General features: G+C 46.4%; 1 protein-coding gene across 2 annotated transcripts in view; it reads right to left on the reverse strand.

Annotated features, from left to right (window-relative positions):
* The window catches only part of PLEKHM1 (pleckstrin homology and RUN domain containing M1), a 41,306-nt gene extending 23,546 nt beyond the window's left edge, over positions 1–17,760 (reverse strand). The window contains exons 1-6 of one of the 2 annotated variants that reach the window (XM_039846791.1): positions 17,633–17,741; positions 15,019–15,231; positions 11,652–11,732; positions 9,460–9,707; positions 7,163–7,789; positions 191–590 (exon numbers count right to left, since the gene is read on the reverse strand). In XM_039846791.1, coding sequence (XP_039702725.1) covers positions 191–590; positions 7,163–7,789; positions 9,460–9,707; positions 11,652–11,699 — 1,323 coding nt within the window. In that variant the 5' untranslated portion in view covers positions 11,700–11,732; positions 15,019–15,231; positions 17,633–17,741. Of the gene's footprint in view, positions 1–190; positions 591–7,162; positions 7,790–9,459; positions 9,708–11,651; positions 11,733–15,018; positions 15,232–17,632 lie in introns of both variants that reach the window. The other variant, XM_039846792.1, reaches the window with a different exon arrangement.
* Between the last annotated feature and the right edge of the window lie 1,020 nt (positions 17,761–18,780).

Below are 18,780 nucleotides of genomic sequence, written 5' to 3' on the forward strand. Positions count from 1 at the left end.
TACCCATGGGAAGTGATCAGCGCAGTGCCTGGCTCATATCCGCTGCTCACACACCAAGAAACACTAGCTCTGTTATCATGGCACTATTAGCACTAACACCAGGCAGGGAGAGGGTGCTAACAGAGAGAAGGCAGAAGCCACTCTGAGACATTTCCCCAAGAGCTCCCCGCCAACAGCCTGTACCACTCACCAGACTGGTGGGTGAAGAAACCACGAGGCTCAGTACAGCTTTGTCATCCACCGAAGGCTTCTGCTGGCCGACTGCTCTGGTCGTCTCTCTCACAGGACTAGAAGGGTGCTGGTCTGAAGTGTTCCCTGAAGGGACAGCTTGGGCAGAGCCCAGATGCTGCAAGCCCAGCGTGCCAGCTACCTGGGAAAGCGGCTCCTGCTCCTGGCCACCATCTTGAGTCCCGAAGGATGCTTGGGCGGGGAGGGGATCTGCAGGCACAACAAAGTGCAGGTGTGTGCTGGTGTTGAGGCAGAGGCCGTGGAAGGAGAGTGAGGCCTGCGGTGTGGGGATCTCCGTTTCTCGGCTCAGTCTGTTGGTTGGCACAGTGTCTACCTGGGCTTTGCTGAATTCCGACAACACCCTAGAAGTTTTTAAACAAAGAAACCTGTAAGACAGGTTGTCAGCTAGAATGCCCAAGGCTACGGGGGCAGTGGGGAGAATGGAAAACTGCTGTCCTGTGGTTTAAGAAACAAAGAGAAACAAGACTCTCTTCATCATTCACAGCCCTCCTTCTCTGATGGGGTCGGCAGGTGAGTTGTGGAGCCCAGAATCTTGGGTGAAAAAGCTCACGAAGCAGAGAAAAAAGACTTGATGGGAATGGAAACTGACCGCCTCTACTTTTCGAACAGACTAACTGTGAGCTTGGAGTGTTTACTCGGCCAAACGGTTGTGTGGGCAATCATTTCTCCAAGCTGACTGCGGCAGAGCCTCGGTGAAGAGCGTCTCAGAGCTGGGGTCCCGAGCACAGCAGCCGAAGCACCAAGACTCCACTCCCTGGGACATGGACTTGGCTGAAGTGAGGGCCCACTTTGTTCCCGGAACAGGAACTGGGAAGCAGGGTTGAGGGAGGTGCAAGAGTTGGTCTACCTAAGAGCTGGACTGAGTGTGGAGTCAGAGAAGGCGCCCATTCCCAGAAATTGCTGCTGGAGACCAGTGTACACAAGTGTGCGAGTGTATATACAAGTATGTATGGGGTGTACACCTGCTCACTACTCCCAGTAGGACCGGCTCTTCCTTTTAAGTGGTGCTTCTGGGGCCACAGGAAGCCAGTGTTACTGCCTTTGTGTACACACACACACACATATACACACGCACGTGTGCAAAAACATACTTCTGGGCCTTCTGGAATGTGCTCTGGCTAGTGGCTGCTCTGCCCTCCTCCTGAGGCTTCTGAGAATCCAAGTTCCATTTCTGAAGTGAACCTATTTGCTGTCCCTTCCTCGGCTTATGAATCCAGTTGATTCCGTCATTGATGAACACTGGTTTTCAGATGACAATAAAGCTGTCTGGAGCTATAGAGTTTGCACACATATGCTCTAAAGGCTTAGACTGAGTCCAGAAGACACATCAAACTCCTTTTAATGTGGGTTTACACAAACTAGGACCTTAGAACTCAAGTTTTAATCTGATTGTATTCTGGCTCAACTCTGCCCTTATCTATACCATCATAACCCTAAGCAACACTTCAAGACATTCTAGTCAAGAACTTGTGACCAACCCATACATTTATGGGCAACTGATTTTCAACATGGGCGCCAAGACATTACAATAGGGAAAAAATTGTCTTTTCAACAAATGGTGCCGAGATAAGTATATAGTTCAATGTAGAAGAATGAAGTTGGACCCCTATCTCACACTGTATTAAAAAATGAACTCAAAATGGATCAAAGACCTGAAGGTAAGAGCTGAAATTATAAAACTCTTAGAAGGAAACAGGTGTAAAACTTCAGATCTTTGAACCAGGCAATGGTTTCTTAGATATGATATCTAATGCATAAGCGACAATAAAAAATAAATCAACTGGGCTTCATCAAAATTAGAAACTTTTGTCCTTCAAAAGGATACTACCAAGAAAGTGAAAAGACAACTCATAGAATAGGAAAAATATTTGCATATCTTATATGCAAATATTATCATATATCTGATAAGGGTCTAGTATCCAGAATATATATTGCTCTTACAATTCAATAATAAAAAGACAACCCAATTAAAAAACAGGCAAAGGATATTAATAGATATTACTCCAACAAAGATATACAAATGGCCAGTAAGCACATAAAAAGATGCTTGATATCATTAGAAAGTAGTGAAGTACAAATCAAAACCACAGTGAAATACTACTTTATATCCACTAGAATGGCTATAATAATAATAATAAAAAAAAGACAGAATAACAAATGTTGGCAAAAATGTAGAGAAATCGGAACCCTCATCTACTACTAGTGGAGCTTTAAAATGGTGCAGCCTCTGTGGAAAGTGGTTTAGTAATTCCTCAAAGTTAAACATAAGGTTTCTATATAACTGAGGAATTCTACTCATGGGTATATACCCAAGAGAATTAAAAATATATGTTCACACAAGAACTTGTACGTGAATGTTCTTAGCAACGTTATTCATAATAGCTAAAAGGTGGAAAACAACTCAACTGATGAATAGAAAACTGTGGTACATCCATGCAATGGGACATTATTCAGCCATGATACATGCTACGACATGGGTAAATCTTGAAAATATACTATATGAAAGAAGCCAGTCACAATGGGCCACATACTGTATGATTCCATTGATATGAAATGTCCAAAACAGGTAAATCCATTGCTAATGGGTAAGGGGTTTCCTTACAGGGTGATGAAAGTGTTCTTGAACTAGTAGCGATGTCATACAATCTTATGACTACACTACAAACTATTGAATTGTACACTTAAAAATGGTGAATCTTATGGTATGTAAATCATACCTCAATAAACAAAAAAGTAACCCATCAGAGAAAGGTGTAAATGTGTTTGTGGAATAGTTACGCGGGAGGCAGGTGGGTGCTAGTTCTTGCTCTACGGCCTCATCTAAAAACAGACTGAAAAAAATCTAGGAGTGAAACTTGCAGGGAGTAGGCAATGATGAGTTCTGGAAACAAAGGGCTAACTTCCATAGGCAAAGAAGGAAGGGACATTCGCTAACCGGTTGTATGTGTCCAAACCACTGTAACAGAATGAGGCCATCTCCTAAAATGAACTATGGAGACAGATTTTTGACATATGTCTCCTGCAAGGTCCCAGCTCCTCATGGGCTCCTGGGAAGTGGTGAAGTGGGTGATTAAAAGCAGGGCTCCAGAATCCTTCTTGCCTTGGTTAGCACATTGCCAAGTGCCTTACAACAGATACCTAGAGTTCACAGATTTAATTCCATTATCTATAAAATAGGCATGGTAACAGCACTCACTTTTATGATGGTGACAAAGATTAAATGAGATAATATAGGTAAAATGCTTAGCAGAGTCTTGCACAAGTTAAGGACTCAATAAATGTTAACCTCAATTTGTGATTGTAGCTGTTTCTATTATCATTGATAAGACTGCTTAGCCTCCATGTACACAAATATAAAAATCTAAGGAAAGGAGCAGAATTATGGAAATGCTCACCAGCATTACCAAAATGGTTATCAGTTCTAAATGAATCCTAATCTATAAGAAAGATTTTAATGACAGAGCAGACTGGGTGTTAGAGTAAACTTAATGCCTAAAGAAACACCACCAAACAGCAAGAAGCTTATGTGATAAATCAGAGCTTCCACCAAATCAAAACCAAAGTCAAGGTGAAATCAAGTTCACGGAGCTTCACCAGAATCAGTTCTGGTCTTCAGCACCCAATGAGAAGAAGAGAGCCCGGTATATCAAGTGGAAAAAGTGCTAGAGATTTTGAAGGAAAGGCAAAAGAAAAAAATTTCAAAAATTTTGAAGGAAATGCAACGTAAAAATGAAACAGTGAAACTACTATAGTCCTTTCACTTCTGTCTGGCTCAGGGCAGTGTTTTTCAAAAACTTTCTGTTCAAAAATTTTAGAACTCTGTACTTTCATTTAGAAAACAATATGAAAAAGTACATGCAACACACACACACACACACACACACACACACACACACACGTGTGAAATAAACAGAAAGCTTGGCCTGGAGAATTTGGATGGCCACCTTATAGAAAACCCTTGCCACGTGGTTCTGAGCCTCTGGTTTTCCTGATCACGTGGACTATCATGTTGGTTCTTTGTGGTAATATTTGGCAGTCAAGGGCCACTAATAAATGCACAAAGGTGGGCTGCAACACGCTAAGAATCATTTCCCTCAAGGGAAGGCCTCATAACGACATCTGACAAATATTAGTAACCAGGTTTTGCAGTGGTGTTTACGGAGACAAGTTGTAGGAAAACTGATGCCACAGGAACTCAGCAGTAAAGGACAGTAACACCACCTATTGGGTACTCACCATGTGTCAGGCACCGCTCTAAGCATTTTACCTACCTTAACTCATTTAATCTTCCAGGCACTCCTTTGAAGCATTCTTATCCCATTTTACAGATGTGGACAGCAAGGTCAAAAAGATTTGAGTAACTTGCCCAAGGTCAAAAAGCTAGTTAATGGAAGACTCAGGCAATCTGGCTCCTGAGTCCATTCTTACTCACGCAACTATGCTTCTCGGTGATAATTATAATTCAGACCCAAGGAACATAAAAGAAGCTACTCAGAAGAGTTAATCCTCTCTTCACAAGGCAAACTGCAACTTAGTTTCAGCAAAACATTACATTGATAAATTTCATTTTGAATATTGTGGGTTTTATACTTTGTTTCATTTGTAGATGTTTTCATTTTATAGTTAGAAGCACTGGGTATTTATGCCTCATTTTAAGTTACAAACATTTAAGTAACATAATAAAAATAACTTAAGCGAACTCTTTAGTGTTGGTAAGAAGCTTTATCCTTAACACATAACACTCCAAGAAATGCTGGTCTCTGTGGATGCTCAGGGAATGAAGGTGCTGGATGTGCGTTTGTGCATCTGTGTGTTTAGTCTGCTGGTTCCCCATCTCACTGTCACTGTCCACTGTCTGTACATCCCGACTCTCTTCTCTTGAGTTCCGCATAATATCCAGGACAACACTTCCCATACATGGTGGAGTGTCTCTGGTTCAACGACCTTAAGCTGGAATTTTCCAATCACAAGACTCTTGAAAGATAAAGGCAAGACATGTGACAGAGAGGAGGCTGGCTGGTCTGTGGGAGGAGGGAGAGACAAAGACTAAGACACGAGAACGAGCGTAAGTCACGCCACAGGCCCAGCCACACTGGGGGGGAACTGCTTCTTTCTTTTAGATGTTCTATCTAAATCCTTCCTTCTGACATTTGAAAATTCTATCTAATGTGCTCAGAAGCCATTTCTGGGGGCTATCAGACATTCTAGAGTATGCGATTCACTAAGAGGCATCTGATTTGATCTTCAAACAGCCCTCATCTTTAAAAGGATTCTCCATTTTAAAGATGAAAAAACAGAACCTTAGAAAGAGTCATCAATTTACCTGATGTTACTGCAGGGTCCCCAACCCCTGGGCCATGGACCAGCACCGGTCCGTGGCCTGTTAGGAATCGATAGGCACAGTAGGAGGTGAGCAGCAGGCAAGCCAGAGAAGCTTCATCTGTATTTGCAGCCGCTCCCCAGCACTAGCATCACCGCCTCAGCTCCACCTCAGATCATCGGGCATTAGATTCTCATAGGAGCACCGGTCCCTGGTGCCAAAAAGGTTGGAGACCACTGTTACTGAACTTGTAAGTGGTGGAATGGGGCTTGAAACCAGATCTGCTCCAAGCTGGTCCATAACACCATCTAATCCTATGCTATTTACATGCCAGGAGGGAATCCTGTAAAGACCTCAACCGAAGGTGGGAGGTGGCAGGGAACAGCAAGAAGGTCCTAAATACAGGCTGAAGGAACACGGGTCCAACTGAATGCAGTGCTGAATAAAAGGTTAGCATTTTTTACCTATTAGATGAGCAAACACCAAAAGTTTGATAATACCTTCTATTGACAAGGCCGAGAAGCCTCAGGAACATTTCTGATGAAGTCTAAACAAGCAATATCTGTGAAAATTACAAATTCATTTATTCTTTGGCTCAGCAATTTTCCTTCTGGGAATTTACTGAACAGAGATAATTGCATAGAACTAAAAGAGCACATGCACGGCTTATTTAAAACACCGAACTCTCAAGTCCATTAAATACGGGGCTGATTAAATAAACTAAGGTATGTTCATACAGCGGAAAACTATACCATAGGAAAAAAAATGAAGATGCTCTGATATGAAAAATCTCTTCTAAAACAAGGTGTAGAGTAGTGTATTTATACAAGTTTTGGTGGAAAGAGGTGGGAGAATAAGAAATAAGAAATTTTAAAAATCTGTATATTCATATTTGTTAATGCTTTTAGAAACACCGGAAGAATATATAAGAAATTAATAATTATGTGGTTACGGGGTTAGGAAAGACTTTTCACTGTATATATATTAGAATCTTTAAACAATAAAAATAGATTATCTATTCAAAAATTAATCGAGAAGGCTCTGCCCAGGCTCCCTTCTCTAGTCCAGTTCGTAGCTCCATGTACTCCCCTTCCACACACGTGCTTGGCCCCATTTGTCTACCACCCTCTCCACACATCATTCAGGTTTTGTGTCCCCCAGGAGGTCTTCTGTGGGGTCACAGAAAATCTCCTTATGCATCCTGCTTCACCGTATTTTTTGGAAGGTGTAAATATAGCTTTGAACTATTAGTTTCTTCCTATCTAGATGATGATATTTTACACTGAGTATCAGAGAGATTAAATAATTTGTTGAAGGTCACCCGGGACCGAGCTGGAGCTTGAACCAGCTGAGCCCTGTCTAAATCCACTCTCCTGGCTGCCCCCATTTTGTTTCCAGTTATAACTCCCAGCAACTCCAATCCCTGAGGAAGCCAGTCAGTGTTCCCTTTCTTTCTTTATGCCCTAAGAGTTCAGTGCTCAGTGACAGATGATCACATGGTATAGGAAGGATGGGAAGGAAGGAGGGAAAGAGGAAGAGAAGGAAGAAGGAAGGAAGAAGAGGGAGGGGAAGGAGTGGAGGAGGGGTACTCACTCCTGCAGAGATGGGTCTGAATCATCGGCATTTGCTATCCCCAGGTCTGAATCGTAGGACATTGGCTCCTCAGAATGGTCGGGACTCTTGGAGCCATTCTCCTGGAGCAGGCAGCTATCAGAGTTTAGGCTGCAGGACAGCTGGGACGAACTGGCCGTGTCCAGGCTGAGGGTGGAGGCGGTGAGCTGCCTGTTCCGTCGGATCTTATGGCCCGAGTGCTGAACTTCGATGTCCTCCGAGCCTGAGGAATGGGAAATGGAGTCCAGAGACTCCTTACGCTGTAGTTCTGTCCCAGAGGTAGTGAGGGGGTCGAGCTCAGAGAGCGGGCAAAGCCCAGAGAGGGCCAGTGGGGTAAGCGTCCACTCGTTTAAGATGGCGGACTTATAGGAGAGTTCGAAGGATAGGGACGTGAGCCCCTGCAGGAAGCTGAGGAGGAACTCGCCCTCCTCGGGGTCTCGAAGCAGGGCGGTGGGCTGATAGTACTCGCACAGTCGGGCCTGCTCCTGGAGGAGCAGCTTCAGGTAGCACTCCATCAGACCATCGTTGAGGGCCAGCCGCAGCCAGGCCCGGCAGCGGCCCACGTCCGTGCTGACAAAGATCAGGTGTTCCAATTCCGAGATGATGTGTCTGGGAATGGGAAGAACAGACTTGTTTTAAGAAACGACTTCAAATCACTGAGATGTGGTCCTATCCACTGGTTGGCTAGAGACAATAATGACTGCAAATAGATGTAGGCATGAAAAATTCTTGGATAATAGTGTTCTAAGGGGAATTGAGAAATGTTAAGCTATAACCCCCAACTTTTTGAGGTTGGTGTCATAAAGGATAATTGCCTTTTTCATTAAACTACCCTTTGGGTTCCTTCTATTATCTGCTCACATCCAGGACACGTCTGCTGTGCCTTTAAGTGCAAGGTTGCTGGAGCTGTGAAGGCACAGGATAAAGACATGGTCCCTGCCCTCCGTCTAGGTGACCGCCTTTTGATGGCACACCTGTTGTTAGTAGAGCTGGGGTGGGGGCTCGGCGATCTTTTCTGGGTTGGAATAAGAAAAATGCCATAGAGAGGGCAGTATCTGAGCTGGGCCTTATGGGATTTCAACAAGCGAAGATGGAAGGAGAACCTTCTAGGCAAAAGGGACTGAGAATAAAGGCATAAAGGGTAGAAAAGCAATAGACCTGTAACAGGACTGGGGAGTATTCTGATTACAACATGGAGTGGGTGATTCGGTTGCAAAGCTAGGTAATGCAGGGTCTTGAGTATCAAACTGGTGAGGCCAAGTAGAGCAATGGTCCCCATGCCTGGCTGTGCCTCAGAATCACCAGGGCAACTGGTCAGAATACAGATTCTGGGGCCCCGACAGTGAACTAGACTCCAAACTAGCATTTGGGAGCTTGTGGCTACAGGTTTTTGCACGGGAAAGTGGCTTGACCCCAGCTACACGCACTTTAGGGTGGGTTGCTCTGGATAAGATCAGAACTCAGGTGTGCCAAGCTCGGTTCCTGACTGCCTCGGTCTGGTGCCAATGCCCGCCTCCAACTCGCACAGCCTGCGTGCACGTCTCTTATATGGGAGTGCAGACCATGCTCTGCAGGACTCAGTGATTGGCTCCGGTTAGCTTACGCTCAGTAAATGTTAAGAAAGAATGAGATAAGGGGAACAATTAGAAAGCTACTGTCACCCAGAGTGAGGCAAGAACCTGAGATACGGCAATGGCAGTAGGCATGGAAAGGAAGAGACTCACAAGGCACCTTCGGGCTGAAGGTGGCATTTAATAGCCCTTAGAGGCACAGTGCCAGCTACTTGCTCCAAAGCCTAGGCGGTTAGGAGCAGGGCCACAAAGACAAATGTCTCAGGGTGAATATTCAAATACTCTACCTGGATTCCATTCTTTTCTTAAAAAAGCCATACCTTGTTATGAGTATAATACTTAGCACACAGATGTTCAAACGTTCTAAGGCAGGGTCGGCACAATTCTTCTGTAAAGGGCCAGACAGTAAAGATTTTAGGCTTTGCAGGCCACACAACCTCGGTTGCAACCACTTAGCTCTGCCAGGGTGTGGTAAAAATGGCAGCGCCTGCTAATATGGTGGCCAGCCTGGGGCCTCGGAGCAGCCCAGGCTGTTACCTGACGGCTGAGGCGCTGATGAGGCTTGGTCTGACAGTAACTCCGACCTTAGCCATCTGTATTCTAGAACACAGAGTGCCTCTGATTGCTTTCCCGAACAGCTGGAGAAGAACTCAGCGTCCCACACTCTGGAGCTCGTCCCCAAAACAAAACCTCCCCAGCCGATCTCACTTGTGGGTGACAGCTTTCAGGAGGGGCCAGAAGACAGGCTGAGGCAGAGGCTTCTGGTGGGCACTCTTCTTCCTCTTCCCTCCGGCCTCGGCTCGGATGTGCTTGGCGTGCAGGCCATGGATAAACACGGCCTCCAGGGCACTGCACATGGTGTTGGCATCTCCGTCTTCGCTGGTGACCACCGTGTCCAAGGACACATACTGCTTCTGCAGCGCCTTCACAGATCCCACTAGCTTCTTCTTGATGACCTAGGTAGGAACAACCGTAACACAGGCCTTCAGAAGATCCTACGGTGGCCCTGGGAATGTAACTGCCTGTTGCCAAACACATGCACAGCCACACACGTCCACACCTATGTATATCTATATACACCTTCTGCAAAACTAGCACATGCTAATTATACAAAGCAAAGATAAAGCACAAAGTAAAGGAAAATCACACACACCATCTAAAGATACTGTTATTATTTTTGTGCAAAGATATCTGTGTATCTTTTGTTTTTTAAGCTGAACTTCTATGAACTGATAGCCATATAAATCTTATGTTTAAATATTGGCTTCATCAGAGTTACAGCGATAGGACTTGGGTAAATCCATCTAGGACGGGGCTTTCCACCTTAGTTATGGGACCAAGATTCTGCAGAGCATCAAGAAGCTGAGAGGCAAAAAGTGTTGCTTTAGAACAATAAAAAGATCAAGAAAACAGGAGCACGGTCTACATTCAGAAAGACCTGGCGGCCAGGTTCTGTCCCAGCTGTCAGTTACCAGCTGAATCACCTCAGACATTCCACTTAACCACTCTAAGGCTCGATTTCCTTGCCTGTTAAATGGAAATGATACTTCCTGGTTTACAGCACGTGGGGGCCTCCTCTTCAAGGGCAGGACTAGTTTTTATTTAACCTGTGTCAACACCTGGCATGTATAAGTACTCAATAAATGTTTGTTCGATAAATTAGAAATGTTTGTTCAATAACTCTTTTAGAAATATAAAGATAGTTCTATCATAATATGTTAAAATTATCTTAAGTGTTTGAAGAAGAACTGGAAGGGATCGCAGAAAAACTGGTTTAAATTGTTAGGTGATAAGATTTTGGATAAATATCTTGCTGTTTTGTTTTATTTTAGCCCAAACAGTTCATGTTCTTTGAAAAGTTAAATGTTCTTTTTTTATAAGAGCTTTAATGAGACGTAATTTACATAGCATCAAATTCACTTATATAAACAATTCGATGGTTTTTCAAATATTCACAGAATTGTGCAATCATGACCACTATCTAATTTTAGAACATTTTCAATGCCCTCAAAAGAAATCCATTAGCAGTCACTTCCTATACCCTTTCCCCTAAACCTTAGCATCCACTAATCTACTTTCCGTTTCTATGAATTTGCCAATTCTGGACAATTCATAAAAATGGAATTATACAATATGCAGCCCCTGCGTCTGGCTTCTTTCACCTCAGCATGTTTTCAAAGTTCATCCATGTGATAGCATGGATCAGGACTTCATTCCTTTTTATGCCAAATAATATTTCAGTGCATGGATATGCCCTATTTTATTTATTGATTCATCAATTAATAGACATTTGGGCTGTTTTGCTTTTTGGCTATGATGCTGCTATAAACATTCATGCACAAGTTTTTGTATAGATACATGTTTTCAGTTCTCTTTGGTATATACCTAGGAGTGGAACTGCTCAGTCATATGTAACCCCACGTTTAACTTTTTGAGGAACTATCAGACTGTTTTCCCAGTGGCTACACCATTTTACATTCCCACCAGCAATGTATGAGGGCTCCAATCTCTCCACAACCCCACCAGCACTGAATGTCGTCTGCCGTTTCGATCACAGCCATCCTAGTGGGTGCGAAGAACTATCTCATTATTGTTTTGATTTGCATTTACCGAATGTCTAATGATGTTGAACCTCTTTTCATGTACTTATTGGTCATTTTTTATCTTCTGTGATGAAATCCTTAGTCTTCGTGTAATCTATGTTAAATCACTGTTTTCTGTAAATTCTCATTTTATCACCAATAAGATGATCTGGAAAGGGCAGGTTCCCAAAGCCTGTGTCTCCTATAACTTTTTCCTCTCTTTATGGACCGTGTCCATTCATTTTAAAGTGCGAAAAACCAATAGAATGGTTGTCCTGTGCACCCCTTCCCCACCCTCGACCCTCCCTTGCCACCTACCGGGATGGCAGCCCGGGGGTCTAGTCCATTCTCCACCACAGAGAGCATTTCCACTCGTGCAGCAGCGGAATCACATGACACCTGCAGAGACAGATGGTGGCCAGATGAGCAAGGTCCCAACTCACTGACTCCAGCCAATCTCTCGCAACCCCTCCATCCTGCCCCGCAGCAGGCAGCAAGATGTCCAGCTGTTTTACTCAAACTGCAACTGAAAGGCCTCTGAATACAAAAGTGAAAACTGAGAGCGGATTTTAACAAAGGAAACAAGGAAGAAAAAAAATCTGAGGGCCTGGCTCTTGGGAAGTGAGGAGCCCTGTGTGCCAGCGGTGGGTCCGCCCCAAGGAGTGGGTAGAAAGAACTCTATCCACACCAAACGAGGCACGAAGACCAGGGAATGAAAGGCTGATCATTTAGATACAGAGCTGAGGGTGCAAGGGGAGGCTGCAGCTGAAGGTGCCAAGAACAACCAGGGACCAGGAAGCAGGCCTCACAAGTCCCATTCAGGGCCTGGGCCGTGCAACTGCCCCCTCGGCCTCTGTCTCAGTCCTCTGTCTGCCAGCTCAGCAGTGAAAAGTACAACTGAACAGTTTCAAATGGGGGGCTCTCTTGCTACACATCTTCTACATATCTTGGGTTGAGAGGGTCTAGCTTTTCAGTAGAACGAGGACATGTCTAATGGGGGATAACATGGGTTCTAATCTCAATTTTGCCATTAACCAGCTAGGCACATTGGGGCACTGCATCGGACTGCTGAAATGGAGATTATGACAGTGGAAAACACTTAGCACAAAGCCCGACATGTACCAAGGACAAACGGTATCTATAATCCCAGTGGATGTGGCCACCTAAATCTACATGCAGAGAATGCCACTGTCTCAATGAATATGAACAAGTAGTTGAAGTCAGTACACAGACGAATCCTTCAGGGATGCTGGTTTCCTGTGTGTGTGTGTGTTGGGGTGTGGGGGCTGAGGGTGAGGGGGCTGCTGGCTGTGAGGGCTGGAGGTGGAGGCTTCCGCCTGAGCCTGAGGGGGCTGCTGGCTGGCCTCACCCCACCCCAGCAACTGGGACAGACCAGGACCAGCAGGCACATTCACATCTAAACAAATCTCTAGTGACCACACAGCTGAGTATGAGGGGACATCAAAAATAAAAGGTTTTTGCTATCTCTGCTCTCAAAAAACTCACGGCCTAAAGAAGTTGATAAAACCAAGGCATGCTAAATGGATTTTGTACCCTTTACATGTATTGTCTCATTCCATTTCTCATAACTGCCTAGGCGTGTGCTTTTATTACCTCTACCTGACAGCTAAGAAATAGAAGCTGACCAAGGTCAAGGAACTTCCCAAGATCCCCGGGCTGAAATGGCTGACTCCTCCACCCGCCGCCAGGGTGGCACCAACCCCAGCTCAAGGGAAACCCCAGGCTCCTGAGTGAGTGTAATCACCGCCCTCCTGGAAGAGGGCTAAAGGGTGGGGGAAAGGTGGGGGGGCAAAGAAGACAGCAGGGGACTGGGGGAGGGCTCATCAGCTGGGGGCCCTGATGGAAGGTGCTCTGATTCAATCCCTGGCCTCTGGTGTTGGCACGAGGCAAACTGGACCCTGAGTCAAGTACCCTAAGTAAGGACATGCAGAGGGAGGCAGGTGTACATGGAGGATGGCCCTGCAGAGTCAGCTTTAGTCAGGGTGTGACACACCGCCAGGAAGAACACTGGGCCCTGGCTGCAGCCCTGTCTGGCTGCCTCGCCCTTCCACCACATTCCCGCTGCCACCTCCCAGGAATCCTCAGGGCCCCCTCTGGAGACCAGCTCCACCTTCTGGCCACCAGGGCAACAGGGCAAGGGGCCTGTGCTTCTGTTCCTCCTGAAAGTGTGTCTGGTCCTGGAGGCTGGGTTCTTTTAAGGCTACCTTGCACAGCCCAGCAGGCCAAGTCCAGGTACTCTGGCTCCAAGACCCTGAATGCTCAGCCCTTTCAGCAATTCCAGTGGCCTAAGGCCTTCCCTCAGGCCTGCCCTACTAGACAGAGCCTCAAGCTCCAAAGCGGCCCTTCCTTCGGCCAGCCACAAGGTCAGGCCCTTACGGGCTTAGACCTCAACAATCTGAATAATATCCTGGGCCCATTAAGCCCTCATTAACTAACTGAAAATAATATTCACTGGAGTAGGGAGGCTTTGCAGTAAGTGGGTGCTCCAGCCAAGTAATGGTCTCCTGAAAAACCAAAGTAAACTGATGCTGAGAGGTCAGAGTAGGGTCACATAAGAGACAAGAAACTGTCACCTAAAATAAAGTGTCAGAAAAGCCACAAAATGACAGCAGCATAGAGGGATTCAGAAGGAGAAGAGCCACCGGACAATTCAAAAAACAGGATTGAGACTTTGGAGTTTGGGCCACAATTTAGGGCACATCTTTCTTCGTAGGAAGACAAAGCACCCTACCCATGGCGTGTGTTCTATAACCCCTCAAGGAAGCAGGAAACCAACTCAGAGGCAGGAATGTGACAGTCTAGACTGAGAACAAGCTGGTGGAACCAGAACAGGACTTTGGGTTTCCTGACTGCTTAGTCAGTGCTGCATCATTCTCTTGGGTGGCCCAGACCCCCTATCTACCATCCCATGGGATTGGTTTCACTTCCTGTCCTCAACACTCTTCATGGACACCAAGAACCAAACCAAAGAGAGATGTGGCTTCAAGGAGACCGAGGCTGAAGAGAGTAAGGAGAGAACTTGGGCCGTCCTACCAGAGGGCTCTTCAAAGAGCAGAGGTGGGGTTTAGCAGAAAAAGTGGCTTCTGTCTGCCCTTTAGGGAACTCCAAACCCTGCTAAGTCTGCTTTTCCCCAGAAGCACTGACATACCCTCTCCAAGCTTCTCTGAGCTCAGTCTCTGATCTCATTTAATTCTTACAACAATCCTGGAAGAGAAGGATGATTATCTCCGTTATACAGAGAAGACCAAGGCTCAGTACAAACAGGCCCCAGGTAAGGGACAGAATTCTCTGGTTTCCTCATTCCAACTCCTGTACCTTTCGCTAGCCCAAACTACCTCAGGTTTTTGGTTCAGAGAGTTTCAGGCAAACTTATTACTTATAGATTCTTAAGAGGCACTCAGAAACTCCATGTTATTGAATAAGGTTTAAAATTAACAAGAAACAATCTTGCCCGTTAGATCTGTAGCCCCAACCAGTGGAGGCTAAGTCCTTTCCACAGTACCCAAGTTTCAGAGCTGTCCTCTCCTAAATGTTCCAACACACAGGAACAAAGCGTTCTGGTTGTTTTTCTTCATTACACGGCCTAGCCCTCTATATGTCCGATTTCACTTCCTCCAGAGACCAAGGAAGAAAAAAAAAGAAAAATGTCTTATATGAGACTTACATTAAAAGAAGAAATGGATGACCTGGCTTCAACACTTTTGAAACACTCCAGCCATCAGTAAACAGCAACCTCTTCTCCTCAGAGACTTCTCAGCCATTCCCAACAGGCTCCTCTCTATGGCCTACATCCAATCCTGTACCTGGCTGTTCAGAACAACAGCCTGGTGTCTAAGCCATCCAGCTGCTGTACCAATTGATAAGACATAGTTTTCAGCTGGAAAGAATGACAAAGTTAGCAGTTGGAAAAGAATGACAAAGTTATCTTCTGATTCAGAAAGTCAGCTGATCTTTCAGCCATGTGAGTGATAAATGAGTAAACAGCACCTCCTTCTACCTGAAGAATACTGAAGTCATGGGGTGTGCTGGGGGAACTCTGAAGCAACTGAATGCCAGCTAGAGGTTGAGAAACATCTAGCTTGTGATTCCCAGACCAAAGGCAAATGGCTGAGGCAGGAAATGTGAAGTCAGTTAACACTGGGTATCTTTTTTTCCTTCCTCTTTCCTTCCATTGAATAACATTCATCTTCCCCATATTCTTGTCTTATATCTCTTAGGAATAAATGAAAACTCACTCACTCTGAATAAATAAAAACAGGTACTTTGCCCGACTCATTCACCATTGCATTTCTATTGTCTAGAACAGTGCATGGAACATAATGGTGCTCAAAAAATAATTGCTGAATTGAACTGATGAATAAAATAAAATAAAAATAAGGCTCAGGGCAGTTTTCTCCATTTCATAGACTGTGGAAAGCTGAATTATACAACTCCTTTGAGGAGGGGCCATTATGGAACTCCTTCCATTAAACCAAGCTGCCAACAGGTTGAAAACCATTCATTTATATATATATAATGGGGAGATCCTGAAGGTGGAAGGGCATTCAATTTTCAAAGGAACAAGACTATAAATGGCAAGCAAAGAATATGGTCCTGTTTGGGACCCTTTACTGTCAAATGACTGACCCGCTGAAACCAGGTCACCAGAATTTTGAGAGAATGTGCATCCAAAAACCCAGATTATAAATGCTGAGCATGAGGCCTGTCTCAGGAGTATCTCTTTGCCTCAGCTACTCTGAGATAACTCAGCTCCCTGTATTCACAGGTAACCAAGGTGGCCAAAACTCAATGATCCAGCCCCTGCAAAAAGGAGAAAGCGATTCAACGGCCTCCATATACACTTAGGTCTCAGCATCCCCAGGACTCACCTGTACTTGTTACAACATGTAACATCATCTCTGGCATCTAGTGTTCCCTGTGTTCAGTTTTAGAATTGATCTGTTATCAGCTCTGGCTGGGAGGAGCACTGGGTGAGGGTCCTTTACAAGTACCAGGACAACACAAACAGATATGGTTTTGAGACCACAGCCAACCTCACACGGCACTATTCCCTGAGTTTCTGCAAGGCCAGAACACCAGCCAAGAATAAGTGGTGGCTTCTGTTGTTCCAGGCTGAATGGCGATTCCTCACTTTCCAGGCTTTTGGAAGATACCTATGATTCCTGCAGTCAGCACAAGTAACTCAATATAAATGCTAAAATCATAGTCCCTCGGGACAGGTACAGGGGACCAGACACCTAGGAATAGCCCCTGACCCAAGGTGGGAATCTCTATCCCCATCCCCCCCATTTATTTACCATCTGAGGCCCTGCCCACACCAGTCAAGCTGCTCAGTCTCTGACTGCCAGGCTCTGAGCAAGCACCTAGATTTGACGGTTGAGAGGCAGCTGGTGTGACTGACATGGGACTCTGCATTGTTCTCAGATTGAATGGGGACAGCATCAAGGGAAGAATGGGTGCAGAGTTGGGGTGAAGGTTGAGGTGGGGACAGCAGAAGTGAAAGGACACAGAGACCTCATTTTAATTAAGATTGGGTAAGGGTGGTAGGAACTGGGGCAGCAAAAGTTGAGAGCAGTTTAGCAAAGACTTAGGGATGGGGGATGTCCTCAGGAGGGTTGGAGATGGAAAGGAAGTATCATCATGGGCTAGGAAGTTACCTGGGACAGAGATGTGATGAGAATTATCAACGAAGAGGTCAATTCATAAGGGCATCTACTTTGGTGGTGGGTCTTAAATGTGAGTGGGACAGAGATGGGGTGTTTAGGAGGAGCAGATCTTGGGGAGCCGAATAGGGAGGTGTGGGAGACAGGGATAAGAAAGCTGATTCAGAAAACGGCAAACAAGAATGATGGGTCTCCAGGAGGTTTGCGTGGAGCATCGGGATTGCCAAAGGAGTTGAGGAGTGAGGATGAGATAGTTAAAGGGAGGCGGAGGGATGTGGCCGAGATCGCGGTTGGAACTGGGCTAGAGTGGGGTCCAGGCTAAGGCTGCATTTACGCCAAGACCAGTGGTGAGGGGGGTGGGAGAAAGGGCTGGAGTCAGGTCACAGGTGGGAGAAGATATAGGGACGGGCCAGCAGTGGCAGTGGGGCCCTCAGGCTAGGATCGGAGCGCGAAGTGAGGGCACAGGGTTTGGGCTGGGAAGGGCTCTGAAGCAGGAGAGTCTCAAGGCAACCCGGGGTTTGGGATCACGGCAAGGGCTGCTGGCCCATCGCCCGTTCGCATCTCAGCCTCGCCGCCCTTCCGCTGCCCTCCTCGCCCTCGACCCCCTTAACTCACCAAAGAGAGAGGGGAGCAGGGCGGGGGTACTCCCGTCCGTGACACCCCAAAACCTCCGACTTCGGCCTCCCGGCTACTGACAACAGGAAGCGGCGCCGACGGCGCCTGACGCCATCACGTAGGTTTGGTGTCCGGCCACGCCCCCCCGCCCGCAGAGCCAATCGCGGAGCCGGGAGGAGCGGCGGGGTGAGACCAGCGCTCCCGGATGCCCAAGGGTTTCCAGCCCCGAGCAGACGTGTGGTCTTGGGAGGCTTAGGACTCCGTTATCTTAGAGGGAGTGCTGAGAAGCATGGCCACCGGGATCCGGCGGAATGCATCCTCACTGCCCGCTTCCCTTAGGGTCTGCTTCAGACAAGGCCCTGGCATCTCGGTTCCTGACCTCGCCTGGCTTCACCGCTATCTGCGTAGCATTGGGGCTGTCGCTTGGCCTCCTTCAGCGAAGGTTGTACACTTGTAAAACGGGACAAATAACGCCTACTCTATTTTTGCCTTCCCGAGGGCATCAGCGCAGCCCGGAGTGCAGAGCCCAGGCCTGAGTTGGAGCCACCCGCCTGGTGGTTCTCAGGAAAAACATGTTTTGACTACACCTTTACACCCAAAGGGAGACTGCCCCTTGGGCATTCTCATGTAACCCGGAGGTGCGACACAAAACTCATCTACCCTTGCAGATGTTTGCTTTCTATCGCAGAAGTGACATTTCTCTTTCAAATAGACTCAACAAAAGTGGGGGGTGGGGGGTGTACTGCTGTGCTTCAGACACTGCAGACGAAGCTTTGTTCAGCTGGGAGCCTAGGGTCTGAGTGTGAGTAGGGGTGCGGAGATATCCCTAAGATGCATTTCCAGGGGTGACCTTAGGAGTGGCTACAAGGCTGGCTGGGGAACAGGCCAGTTCTTGGTAGCAAGCTCCGCTGATCCGGGGTGGGGACGGGGTGGGATTGTTGTTCTTGTGTGTGCTCCATCGGTCTTTCGGAGACGGACGAGGCCCCAGTGCTGTTGAGGTGTCCCCCCGTCCCCACACTGTGTGGGGGCTGCTTCCCCTTCAGTAATTCTTTCTTGCACAGGAATATAAACTGCCCCTGCTCTGTTTTAAGATAGATGAGAGTGCTGAGTGCCCTTCTATGGTTAATGGCTGAACAGGAAGGTTAGAA

This window comes from Pteropus medius, unplaced genomic scaffold, assembly GCF_902729225.1.
Source record: "Pteropus medius unplaced genomic scaffold, Ma_sr-lr_union100, whole genome shotgun sequence".
Lineage (NCBI taxonomy): Eukaryota > Metazoa > Chordata > Mammalia > Chiroptera > Pteropodidae > Pteropus > Pteropus medius.